Source organism: Podarcis raffonei, chromosome 4 (genome assembly GCF_027172205.1).
Source record: "Podarcis raffonei isolate rPodRaf1 chromosome 4, rPodRaf1.pri, whole genome shotgun sequence".
Classification (NCBI taxonomy): Eukaryota; Metazoa; Chordata; class Lepidosauria; order Squamata; family Lacertidae; genus Podarcis; species Podarcis raffonei.
Genome location: NC_070605.1, coordinates 79,921,942 through 79,935,333, shown reverse-complemented (window position 1 = coordinate 79,935,333; position 13,392 = coordinate 79,921,942). Strand labels below are relative to the sequence as shown.

The following is a 13,392-nucleotide window of genomic DNA, read 5'->3' as shown; positions in this document are numbered from 1 at the left end:
GTCTGTCGCTGTCTTACTCTTCTGCAAGTGCCGTGAATCTGGGCCCGAAACCTGTTGTCGGGATACTGCCAGGGAGATAAAATCCATCTGAGCCCCCAAGCTCGGTCCTGGACGATCCATCGACCTCCCGTAGTCAGGCAATATCAGCAATTCAGCGACACTAAGCCTCAGGCTTAGTGCACACTCTGACAGCAGAATTCACACAGCAAGAAGTTGCACAGCATGAGAGCAGGACATGCATATTTACAGTTTATTAGGTGTTGGTCAGAACAAAGGAGACATGACCGTCTGCTCCGACTGCTCAGACAAGACAGGCAAAAACGAAACGAACTTACAACATAAACATCCTGTGAGACAGGAACTTACGCAGGCTGTTATACAAACATCCTGCTCCCTTTTAAGGTGGAACGGAAATATCCTAACAGTTCTCACCCTGGGCCAGCAGGGGGATACTATAGATAGTTATGCAAATGAAGGATCGAAAGTGACGTTCAGTGATTGGATAGTTTGTATGCAAATGAAGGATCGAAAGTGACATTCAGTGATTGGCTAGTTACAGAAAATGGTTACTGTTGCATTCTAGTGGAGCTCTATATAAGCAGGCAGACTGAGCTCCTCAGTGGAGTTCTGTTCCAGCTTACAAATAAAGAGCTGCTTTGGAAGAATCGCTGTGTCGTCTGATATGTTCGCCCACAACTTAACACTCTATGCTTAGTGTACAGGACAGTGTGTGGTGTCCCATAAGAGTAATAGGCCAGGAATTAACTGGGAGGCTGAGGCTGAGCCAGAAGAAGTAGAAGCTGGAAAGATACAGTCTACTTAGGTCTCAAAAAGAGAAGACTCCCAAACCAGTTAAGAGGGGTGTGGTGATCCCTTTGGGTCTGTTACTTGGAGTACCTCAGGAGTAGGGTTGTCAAAGGGGTGTGTAACTGAAGTTACCACCTTGTCTAAGAACCAAATTATTAAGCGGCAACAGCTGTGCAACAACTGAGAAAGAACTGAAGTCAAATAACTAGAAAGAAGCTGAGCATTTACCCTTTAGTCTAAAAACCTGTAACATCTACCTGAAGCGAAGTAACTGAACATAAGCAACTGAAGTTTAAAAGAAGCTGTGCTTGATTAGAAGTCCATAACAGCAGTTAGATTTAGTATAAATATTATTAGGTGAACGGTTACCTGAAATAACATAACCTGATGCATCCACTTTGTGTCATAAACTTCCTTTGTTTAATAAAACCTTTCTTGTTTGTTTGATCAAATCCTGCCTGAGACTCCAAATCATTAAGTTTTCCCTCACACAAGTCCCCCACTAGATAATCTGGGGTAATTTGTAGAAATTCGTGTAATTGGTGTACTGTGAGGTGGTTGCATTATATTTGAGGGCCGGCCCAATGGTGCCAGGGTGAAAAAGTGCCACCACATGGGGTTCTGCAGGGTTCAGCCTGGTCTCCCATTTTATTCAACATCTACATAAAACTGTTGTGTGGGAGCATCGGGAATTTTGGAGTATGTTATCTATCTGCATCTGAACTGGAATTGTTTCCCCATGTTTTAATTGTATCATCATTTCTGTGTTGCCCACCCTGGGCTATGTGGCAAGAAGGGCAGAATATATATCAATATATTTTAATCTCAAGTGGTGGTGAATATGCTTAACCGGTGCCTGACTTTGGTGTTGGACTGGATAAGGGCCATCAAAATGAAGCTCTGTTAACACTGTTGACACTGTTAATAGGTGGTTCCTCTGCCAGGATAAGTGGCACCCGTTCTGCCTGGGGCTGCACTACCCCTGAAGAATCAGGTTCATTGCTTAGGGTACTTTCCTCCCAGGCATTTGATAGTTAGCATTTTGTTGTTTGCTGCCTTTTAATCTCTTGCATGATTTTTGTATTTGTATTTTTGCTGTAAGCTGTCGTGAGATGTTTTTTGTATAACAAATGAATAGTGCATACTGGGGCTTGGCAACTGATGAACTATGGGCCTTATCTGTTTCTGGAAAAGATACCTGCCCTCCCACAGGTATCAACACAAGAATGAAAGAACCAGCTAATGGTCCACTTTGAAGGTGGAAAGTGTGACACTGGCCAATCCCTTCTCAGATTTGCTCTCTGGCAACACTAATTGCTTTCCAGGACTATAGACAGTAAGGAAACAGAGAGATGAATCAAAAGCTATTCCTTTCTCAGATTTTGTACACAAACAGATTTGTTGGCTAAGTTACTTACCAGCTTCCTGCAATGTCTTTTCGATTAGGCCAGCTAGCTCAGGCTTAAGTGTGTGACCACTGAGCCTAACCGTCTTGCATTTGTGAAGATCTGACGTTTCTGCAATCCGGTGGGACCCTGGCGATAGTTTTGTTGCAAAAGGCACACCTTGCAAACGCTTCCTGTGTGCTATGCTTGCAGCCTTTGACATCTTTTGGTTCTTCATGTTAGCTGAACATGGAGAAATGATGTAGGACTCTCTGTTGATACATTTCTTAAATGTGTTGCCTTGAAAACATGTGACTTTTGTTCACACAGGGTTGTCGTGAAGCTTCTATGACATCACAAATGGTAGACTGAAGCCATTGCCTCATCCACCAAGGCTGCTTCGCGGATTGAAAGATCACCTTACACATTCTTCTATGTTTGTTTGGTAAGTACCCATACCAAGATTGTTCTTTTGGCCACCAAGCGCTGGGGAAAGCTCTTTTAACTGTATGTGTCAGCTATGGCTCTAATTGGAATGAATTGTGTGCCATGGTGGTACCATGGTTCTCCATATGTTGTTGGATCCCAACTCTCACCTGCTTCAGCAAGTACTGTCAATGATTGGCAGTAATGAAAGCTGCAGTTTAGCAACATCTGGAAGACCACACTCTCCCCACCTGACGCCATCTTTGGCTATTCCAGCTATCATCACTGATGAATTATTATTATTATTATTTTTACAAAGTAACCTACATGGTCCTACTCCCACAGCTTTATAAAATCATTGCATGATCTTTAAGGATGCAAAAGCTGGTGTGAAAAGAGGATATTCCTGAAACTGGGCAATATTAAGGGAAAGAACTTTTGAACTGAAAGGGTGGGAAGCAAAAAAGGATGCAGGTTTTCCATGTGAGGACAGGCAGAGAAGCAGGATCCAAGAGGATGCATCTGACACCAACCCCTTTTAGACGGCTAGATTTGCCCAAAGCAACAGCTACTGACCAGGCTAGCTGCTCCCTGGCCTGGGGCCACACCCATTCACACCTCCATCTCTGGTTTCCTCTTCACCCTCCAACATGGCTGCAACTTTGAGAGCCCAGTTTGTCAAACACACTGTAGTTTGCAGTGCCACCTATCTGTGGCTGACAAAACGACAGCATTATTTCTTTAAATCTATTTTTATATTGCCAAAATTTAATATAGGTGCTTTTGTTTAGATACTGAAGGGAGTGGGAGAGATTATTAGGTAATAAAAGATACTACTCGTGGTAAGAAGGAAACACCATCTTTAATATTTTCCTTTTTTTATCCAGTATCACAGAAACAACGTCCCAGAACCAAAGTAGCCTCAAGTAAAAAATAAAGTAATAATGTGCCTTCTAATCTCAGTATGCCAATTCAAACTGGCTCTCGCTGTTACCCAAAACAGTGCAAGTCCAACCCTAATTGCTTGCCAGGAAATCCCACTGAATTCAATGGTGCTTAACTCCTAGATTAAAGTTCGAAGCCTTTCCAACTACAAATAACTTTTTTGCTGCTGTACCTTAGAAAAATGCAATAAGCATCAGCCTTTCCTTTCCAAAAAAAGGCCTGGCACTATTTAGCGTATAACATATGCACACATACACTTTTCAGAAATAAAACACTTCTTTTAATTGGCAAATAGAACACACATTGCAGGTCATTAGTATTTAATTAAAAGACTATTAAGTTACAAATACACTTTTTTAAAAAACAAAAAAACAAGACTGGCATTCAAATGGCAGTTCACGGCACATAGTACAGTTCTTTGTCCAGCCTTCCTGTTGGCAACCGATAAGATATCAGTTCTCATAGGCTTCTAATATACTCAAATGCTAAGAAGAATAAAATCTGTAACCACTAAAAAACAGAGGTTGTGTGAAAGTTTTCATTCCTTTTTTTCATGGGATTTGAGCATTGTGGGGCTGGATTGCCGACATTTGTTTTCTATATTTCTTTTCTGCTTCAAGTGCCTGGCGAACATTACAGACTTGCTATTATGCAGAAGTATGGAATCTTCTCATCAAGCTGAAAGCTCATTAATTATGGTCCAAAAATACGCCCACACCCCATAACTTCTGTTACATTACTTAGACTTTCATCAAAGCCCAGCATGCATTGAACCAGACTTTTAAGGAGGCTATGACATATAGCTAAACAGCAATATACTGTGTGTGCATATATCTATAGATCACTCACACAGACACACAGGGTTGGATCAACACTGTTCATTATACTTAGGTCCACTGAAATCCATGGGACTTCAGATAATCAAGATTATTTTTTCACACTGATTTCAGTGAGACCTAAGTATGACTTTGTCTGAATCCCAGTCACTACATACATACGTACATACATCACACACACATGCACACAAGTCATCTTCACTCCTCTTTGACAACATTTACTTGTTTTTTATGAGGTTCAGAACTCAGTCCACTTCATCTACACGCATATTAACAAGATACACCTTTGTATCGATGCAATTCAAAACAAAACAAAAAATGAAACACATCTCTATTATTGAAACACTTTTGTAAAAAGTACAACTCTCATCCCAAACAATTGAGTAGTGCTAGGAGAACATGAACTTCAGTTTCAAACATAATTCAGTCCAAAAAAAAAAGCCCTTACAACTTTTTTGTTATGGACTCTGTATGCCCTTCCCCCCAACACTCTTCTCCTGCAGAGTTAAGGCAGCACTATTTCCTAATTATAACAAGCTACTCTTAAGTTACAGCTCTGTCCATCTTCAGCCTGCTTTAAAAGGAATGTTTTCCTACGTGGATAATACTTCTTTGTAGGTTGTGCAAACCATGTGGTAGAGAAAATCAGAATGCAGGAGGCTACTTCCGTCGCATCCATTTCCCTATCTGAAATGCATTGGTATTTAGTTTGCAGCAATCAGATCTCTCTGGTAAAGTTATTATGAGAGAATACAGCAGTTCCTAGCTTTTTTTTTTCTTTCAAAATTTCCCTGAGGAAGAACCTGCTGAGGTTCAAAAACAATTTAGGGCTACCGTGCTACACAGCAAGACCATTTTCAACTATTGATTTTAACTCTGCTTTCTTCAGCATGTGCGCAGTTCAAACAGGACACGCGTTCTTATCGCACATGACAAACTGCTCACGGCACAAACACTTTTTTTTCTACATGGAAATACTTTTGATATAGAAAAATTGCTGCATTGGAAATGGCCCTTAGGAACATGGAAACAAATAAGAGGCAGTAATTCAGAAATGTAAACCAAACTTTCTAGGACCAGACTTCCATGTATTCCTGTACTATTTACACTTTGAATTAATTTCCATTATTCTTAATGGCACCACTATATAGCAAAAATAGAAATCGACAGAATGCCTTGGTGGAAACGATTTTGTATCTCAAAAATATCAAAGAGTACCATTTAAATATTAGAATTTTACCTTAAAAAGCCAGCTCTTAACCAAATATTACACGGCTGATGTGAAGACCAAAATACCCTGCTTTTCAACCTGCTTGTGGGGAGACTGCACTAAAAACCAAAAAGAGCTAATCTCCGCTTAAGTTTTAAACATAGCCATAAAAAAGCAAGTGCTGCAAAGCCTTCGCTAATTGCTGTGTGGCATAGAAAAGAAAGTAGTCAGCAACCGAAAAATAAGAAATCTAAAAGAATGCTCTCAACCATGTACAGGACTGTGGAAGTTGTCAATATGAAATCCACACACCTTGATCATTGAACTGATCACTAGATTCCAAGAAGCCAGAGCAACATTTTTTTAAAAAAAGAAAAAACAGCTCAAACACAACACATACAATGAAAATTGCCTAGAAGGCAGAGTTCCTTCATCTGTTAGTTATCAGATGAATAAAGTGCATAGCAACTATTGTAACAGTTCTTGGAGAGAGACAGAGAGAGAGAAAACACTTAGCAAGCCTCAGCGAGCTCGATGTTTAGGTAGGTACATCCCGCTACTGGTTGGCTTCTCTTTGTTTCTTTCATTCTTTTCCTTTCTCTCATTTCGACCCGTCAACAGCACCGCCTTGTAAATTCCTTCAGACTTCAAATGGAATGCGCTGAGATTTCCGACTGCTGCCTGATGTAGCTCTGGAAGCTCTTGTCACCGATGGGGTGTTCCCTAGAGAAGGAGGAGAAAAGCGACAAAGGAGAAAACAGGGAGGTTTTTCTTCTGAAGCTGCAGGTCTAAAGAAGGCAGACCTGAAGCAAAACAACAAACCGCAAAGAAGGAAAAGTGTTTCTACCTTTCACCCTCTAGGTCATTATACTTTGGCCTTCCAAATGTCGCTGAACAACAGCTCCCATTGGCCACAGCAAGCATGGCCAATGGTCAGGGATGATGGGAGTTGTAGTCCAGCAACATCGGGAGGACCAGTGGGTTCCTCACACGCGCTTTAGGAAAGAGATCTGGCCTGAGTGACAGCGTCGTGGGAACTTGTGAAAGCAAACGAGACATCTTTGGTTTCCAGGCTGCAGTTCATTTTAGATGGTTGAGGGGCAGGGGGCTTGGGAAGCAACCAGATAATACTGCAGGTGGCATTTTGGCAGGGCCAGGGAGCAAGGTGAGAACTGCAGGATACCCTGAGCCCGTGAGTAATTTTACAGGAGGGTGCTCTACTGCATAGAAAATGTCTGCAGGCAGGAAGTTGAGGACCTTTATATTTTGAGTAGGAAAGGGCAGTGGTGGATTTTGGGGCTGAATTGCCTAGCTTGGCACAGGAACATAGAAAGCTGCCTTGTACAAAGTCAAATCACTGCTCCATCTAGGTCTACACTGAGTGTTTAGCAACTCTTCAGGGTTTCAAGGGTTTTCCAGCCCTCCCTGGAGAAGGAACCTGGGGGCTTCTGCAGGCAAAATGTGTGCTGTACCATCTGAACTGCATCTTTCCCCAAACTGAATGACTAGCCGGGTCTGGATGTAGAACACACCAAGCTGCATTTCCTCTGAAAAAATGCTTTCTGTGCATTATTAAAGATCACAGCCACCCAGAGCAACCCACACTTACTGGCTTCCATATTTTGTCTTCTTGAATTTATCCCTCTTGTACTGGGCATGTTCTTGCTCGAGGGTTTTAACATTATCTACAATCTGCTTTAGTGTCTTGTAGGTCTCCTGAGGGTCATCGATAACAAAGGTTGAATACTCTTCCTGCTCTGGTCCATCGTACACAGATTTACTGCCACAAGCCTCTGTCGAAAAGAGATGAAGAAAAATCCAGCTCTCATGAAGGTAATCAAGGTCAAACAGCATCACCAAGAAGCGGTAAGACACTCCCCCCCCCCCCAGCAAACTTAAAAAGAGCTCTGCAAGTTCAGCCCAAGGGCCCAGCATGTCTTGGAAGCTCGGTCAGTAGAGCATGAGACGCTTTATTTCAGGGTTGTGCAAAAGATTCCTGCATTACTGGGGGTTGGAGTAGATGACCCTTGTGGGCCCTTCCAACTCTGCAGTTATATATGATATTTCTACAGTGGGCAATCTAATGCCTCTGGGAGCTCGCAAATGGGGAATGAAGACAATAGCCTCCCACAATGTGCCCCCAGCACCCCACATTTAAAGAGACACTTCTTCTGAAACCCGAGGTTCCTTTTAGCTATCATGGTTTTCACAGCCATTGAAAGTCATATTTTCCATTAATTTGCCTAATCCATGCAAACTAATAGCTACAACTACAAATGTGAATATCTGGAATAGGGAATAATTGCAGCCAATCTTTCATTTAAGATGGATTCAGGTGGAGAACACATTTCGGCAAAAGTCAGCAAACATACTGCTGAAATATTGTGTGTGTGTGAACCCAAATTATACTCAAAGCAGTCTTGGGCGCTGTCGACTTTTGCATGCGTGCGTGGGGAATGAAGTGCTTCATCCTGCTATCTATTGCATTGGTATGCCTTTGCTTTTTGCCTTGCTCTTCACACTTATCTATGTTGGGCCAAAGTAAGGAATGAGTCCTCCTCCTATCACAAGCCTGTTCTGAACATTTCCCTCCCATGCCTGCTGTTTGCATCAAGAAGTAAGCTCCCACTGGTGACAATGGGAGCTTTGCTGTCAGGGTAAAGGGCAGCCACAGTAGTGGGGGAACAATTTGGATTGGGACTATGGTGGGGCAAATGGCTAACACACAGACACCCCGGACGCTATAGTCTCATTCCTGACCCAGGGTCCTCCATGGCTGCTATTTAGTAAAGGGGGGGGGGGAAATCATGCAAAGGCCAGTCACATGATTAACTTGTTCCTAAGGAGCACACAAGTGCCTGAAGCAACAGTGGTTCTTCACTGGCAAAGTGCTTTTTGTATTCAAAGCCGGGTAAGGTAAAGGTAAATGGACCCCTGACCATTAGGTCCAGTCATGGCCGACTCTGGGGTTGCGGCACTCATCTTGCTTTACTGGCCGAGGGAGCCGGCGTACAGCTTCCAGGTCGTGTGGCCAGCATGACTAAGCCGCTTCTGGTGAACCAGAGCAGCGCACGGAAACGCCGTTTACCTTCCCGCTGGAGCGGTACCTATTTATCTACTTGCACTTTGAGGTGCTTTCGAACTGCTAGGTTGGCAGGAGCAGGGACTAAGCAACGGGAGCTCACCCCGTCATAGGGATTTGAACCACCAACCTTCTGATCGGCAAGTCCTAGGCTCTGTGGTTTAACCCACAGCACCACCCGCGTCCCGAGCACCACCCGCGACCCAGGTGTATTCAAAGCCGGGAGCTAAGGGCAAATGGATGGCCAGCTCAGAGATGGAAAGAGAGGTCACAGGTTTGCAATTACATGGGGTCGGAGGAAGTTTAAATATATCTGGCACTATTGGCTTACATCCTACAAAGTTATATTTATATTTTAGCTTAAGATATCCTGCCTCTGTCCCTGTGCTGAAGCAGAACCTGAAGTTTGGCTGAACTGCTGTTCAAAAATAGCTTTCTAGAATGCCAAAAAACACAGTGGTCATGTGATTCTTCTACCCTCCTTTTACATTCATTGAATACTCCGTCTGTTTGACACTCAGATTTCATTGATTAATGTGCAAAAAGAAGTCTATTGAGACCTAAAAGAATTAAGAAGAAATACAGGCATACTAGCAGATAAGAGAAGTCCGCACTACAAAAATCTATTAGCTGCTTCTTTTCTTTATTTTTTATGTTATTAAAATGCAGAACCAAGCATAGAACAAAATAATCACAGAAAACAGGTGTGAAATATTAAAGCAGACACCAAAAGATATCATTTGCTATTTTGAACAAACTACCTGCAGTGTATAGCTTAACAGTCGTAAGATTTTGTAAATAAGTAACATTCTTTAAAATATAATTTTAATTTAAAATGACATGTACAGACAAAGGAATGATTCATTTGTATACCCACCTTGCATTTTCTCCAGTTTAACCATATACAAATTGAAAAGGGAATAGATGCGTTCAGTTTCTCTGTCTCCATCTATGTCTAATTGGATATTTGCTGGGAGGCCCCTGCAGAATAGTTTAGAATAACACTTTAAGAATCATATGTTAAGAAACTGAGGGTTTCTACTTTTCCATTATGGTTTAAAAGGGCACCTGATGAACAGAACAGCAAGATTTCAAAATGGTACAATATGAGATAACAGAAGTATAATCAATTTTAAAGAGAAGGGGTGATATCTAATGTTAATCGTTTGCAGGGCAGACCTACCGAAATCAATGGCTTATTTCAGTGGGTCTACTCTTGAGTAGGGCTAATGTTGGATATTAAAGTTAAAAGTTATAATTCAGTTGGAGAGGCATTCCTAAACTGAACCATAATAGTGTGGGGTATTCCTGTTGCCAGAATCTTATTAAAATAACGTATCATTTGCAACCAGCCAGAAGATGGCTTAATGTCTAGAAGTATTTTCATGTCTTTTTAGCTCAGCTCAGTAACGAGAGCTTAATTAACAGATGGATTAATTGGTTAAATCTGCATAAATGTGAATATGAATAATCTAGCTTTGCAAGACCCAATGATCAGCTAACTGTTGGCGCTTTGCCTGCAGGTTTTTTGTTCTGACTACATGGGTTTGATGTCAGGTGGCTGACAAATCCACTCCAGCACCCTTGCACTAAAACCATGGTTTAGCATTCCGTCCCATTGCAGCTACTTGTCTTGTACTAAAAACCCAGCAGCACATTTTCATTCTTATTCCTATATCGCTCAGCTACAGAGATTTGTAAGTGGTGTAAACAGGGCTGAGAAAACAAGTGATTGAATTGGACGCTGACATAGATTCAGCTTCCTACCACTTAGAATCAGCTCTCTCACTCTTTCAGACGTCTGCAGGATACACATTTCATCACCAAGTTGCTCCAAAGCCAAATTTAGAACAGGAAATATATCCTAGAAAGTCCTTACCCAGTGCAGGGAGTACAGCCAGGGGTATTATCTGCTGTCGCTTTGCAGCACAGCCAGTGCCCATTAAGGTATGCAGAGGGGTGGTAGACAGCAAGGCGTTTCTTGTTACACTGGCTAACTTTGGTGAGGATATCAATCCAGTCCTTGGCTTCAACACAATTATTTGCCTGGATATACAGAACTCTTTCGGGCTGAATTACTTGGAACATCTGAAAGGCAGACAGAGGAACAACCAATGACCAACAAGAAAGTCCACTTAAATTCTTATCTTTTACAGAAAGAAACCTGGAAGGGGAGCCCTATTTCAGCCAGTGTGGGGTAAAAGAGTTAAGAACGTAAGCCAAGGAAATCCTTGCCCAGAGATGACGCTCGATAGGTAGCTTTAGGCCCATCAAGCTAACCTACCACACAGGTTTGTTGCAATGATAAAAATGCCTGATGTTTTACAACTGTTTAGAGGAACAGAAAGTCACAGTTCAGTATGCCCAGTTTCTTCTCATTTAATTACAAGCAGTTTAGGATTTAAAATGCTGGTTTATTTAAACAAATCCCACCTTTGTACCATAGGAAACAAATTGGCTACACGGTTTTAAAAACAAAACACATGAAACCCAACGTTGAAAACAATATAATCTAAAAACAGTGGTAGTATAATGTAATTCATAAATCAAGCTTTTGCAGGGAAGCACTACTATTCTGGTTGCTTAGTGTACACTCTCTCTCTATATATATATAAATGTAAAATATGTATACCCCAGCCACCCAATAAAAATATACAAAAAATGCACAAGTGTAAACATGAAACTCGTAATTTATGCTTCCAGATAAAAGAGGCGCTTTTATATTGGTTGTGAATTCACACACAAACTTTCGTCTCTGCACTCTCATGAAATAACCAGAGGGATTTGTTACATTTATACTCTGCGCCTCCTCTGGCTTGTATTGTGAAATGCATGCTCTCCAAGACTAAATGATGAAATTTCACCCCCATATATGTAAGACAAGGCAATTTCAAAAACACCACAATTACATAAAGTTCAGACACCATAAACTTAGTTATTACAGAAGAGACCAACTATAAGCAAGCCAATGTTTGTAACTATTTCATCCGAATAGACTGTATTTTGGGATAGCGTTGCTAGAGCAGGAGCAGAGCTGTTCTTGCTGTGGTCTTCTGATTCCTGACATGGTTGTGTTTGAAACACCTGTTCTCTACAAGAACTGACATAAGCTGACGTTAATAAAGACATAGTTCTTAAAAAGAGAAAGGGGGGGGGAGTGTAGCTTACATTTTTCATTTTGAAGGACTCCTCCTCCAATTTTTCTACTGCCAGAATGTTTTCAATTGGAATGTTGCACAGTGGATGGTCACCTGCAGTAGGCAAATGCAGAAAAACAGGATCAGAGAACTGTAGGGTTGGAAGGGACCCCAAGGGTCATCTAGTCCAACCCCCCACAGTGCAGGAATTTCAAGTATCCATGGCAGATGGCCATCCAACCTCTGCTTTAAAAGGAACACTTGGTATGGGGGGGGCACATTGCCTCGGGCTAAGGCTTCCGCAGCATCCTTTCTGTAGTAACTGTACTGCACATCTGAGGCCAAGCACTGCTACTCAGAGACCCCTGGCTTCCCCCACGCTTGCCAAAACAGCCCACAACCAAGGGCAAAGGATGGCAGAGGACACAGAGAGCCAGTGTGGTGTAGTGGTTAAGAGTGGTGGACTCGTAATCTGGTGAACCGGGTTCGCTTCCCCGCTCCTCCACATGCAGCTGCTCGGTGACTTTTGGCCAGTCACACTTCTCTGAAGTCTCTCAGCCCCACTCACCTCACAGAGTGTTTGTTGTGGGGGAGGAACGGAAAGGAGAATGTTAGCCGCTTTGAGACTCCTTAGCGTAGTGATAAAGTGGGATATCAAATCCAAACTCTTCTTCTCCTCTTCACACACCAGCCCTTTGCTAGGAACTGGTGCCTGATCATAATGAGCAGAGACCAACTGTGGCACTCTACCTGAACAGCCACCCTCCTCTCCCCCAGATTGTGCTTTTATCCTTAAACACTGATTTTATGACCACCACAGGAACTAGCTAGAAATGCAGCAAGTAAATAAAAGCTCATCTTTTAAAGGAGAACGCTTAAAAAATACACCCTCAAACGATTGTAAAATGCATTGAAATGAGTCCTTATTCCTTTGTACCATAGAGAAGAGAGTACGACGTCACAACAGCATACCAGCACTGCATTTTGCATCATTATAAACATTTAAATTGGGACGCGGGTGGCGCTGTGGGTTAAACCACAGAGCCTAGGACTTGCCGATCAGAAGGTCGGCAGTTTGAATCCCCGCGACGGGGTGAGTTCCCATTGCTCGGTCCCTGCTCCTGCCAACCTAGCAGTTCAAAAGCACGTCAAAGTGCAGGTAGATAAATAGGTACCACTCCGGCGGGAAGGTAAACGGCGTTTCCGTGTGCTGCTCTGGTTCGCCAGAAGTGGCTTAGTCATGCTGGCCACATGACCCGGAAGCTGTACGCCGGATCCCTCGGCCAATAAAGTGAGATGAGCGCCGCAACCCCAGAGTCGGTCACGACTGGACCTAATGGTCAGGGGTCCCTTTAACTTTGCTTAAACATTTAAATTAGCTAAGCGTTAATGAAAACGGCAGCATCTTTAATACCTTTGCTTTTCTGATAGGTAAATTCATGGTTGGTAAGTCGAAACCACCTCTTCTTGAAGTTCTTCATACCAAATCGTTTCCTGCCTTGTGCCCTCTTGATCATGAACCTATTGCAAAGGAGAAGGGGACAGAATTATATTTTTATTTTTA

General features: G+C 42.4%; 2 protein-coding genes and 1 long non-coding RNA gene across 6 annotated transcripts in view; 1 reads left to right on the top strand and 2 right to left on the bottom strand.

Moving 5' to 3' along the window:
• The window catches only part of LOC128411842 (probable ATP-dependent RNA helicase ddx47), an 18,235-nt gene extending 15,721 nt beyond the window's left edge, over positions 1-2,514 (bottom strand). Inside the window, exon 1 of the mRNA XM_053384336.1 lies at positions 2,226-2,514. Within this exon, the coding sequence (XP_053240311.1) occupies positions 2,226-2,430 (205 nt within the window). The 5' untranslated portion in view covers positions 2,431-2,514. The remainder of the gene's footprint in view (positions 1-2,225) is intronic.
• Positions 1-13,392, top strand: part of LOC128411844 (uncharacterized) — a 16,926-nt gene extending 3,534 nt beyond the window's left edge. The window contains exons 1-4 of one of the 3 annotated variants that reach the window (XR_008329927.1): positions 716-851; positions 2,523-2,637; positions 7,311-7,475; positions 13,260-13,392. This is a non-coding gene — a long non-coding RNA (uncharacterized LOC128411844). Of the gene's footprint in view, positions 1-715; positions 1,507-2,522; positions 2,638-7,310; positions 7,476-13,259 lie in introns of those variants that run through there. The other 2 variants (XR_008329926.1, XR_008329928.1) reach the window with 2 other exon arrangements.
• RASA3 (RAS p21 protein activator 3) overlaps positions 3,821-13,392 on the bottom strand; it is a 147,716-nt gene continuing 138,144 nt past the window's right edge. For both annotated transcript variants that reach the window (XM_053384310.1, XM_053384309.1), the window contains exons 19-24: positions 13,243-13,349; positions 11,860-11,942; positions 10,571-10,779; positions 9,569-9,672; positions 7,219-7,402; positions 3,821-6,332 (exon numbers count right to left, since the gene is read on the bottom strand). In XM_053384310.1, the coding sequence (XP_053240285.1) occupies positions 6,257-6,332; positions 7,219-7,402; positions 9,569-9,672; positions 10,571-10,779; positions 11,860-11,942; positions 13,243-13,349 (763 nt within the window). In that variant the 3' untranslated portion in view covers positions 3,821-6,256. The remainder of the gene's footprint in view (positions 6,333-7,218; positions 7,403-9,568; positions 9,673-10,570; positions 10,780-11,859; positions 11,943-13,242; positions 13,350-13,392) is intronic.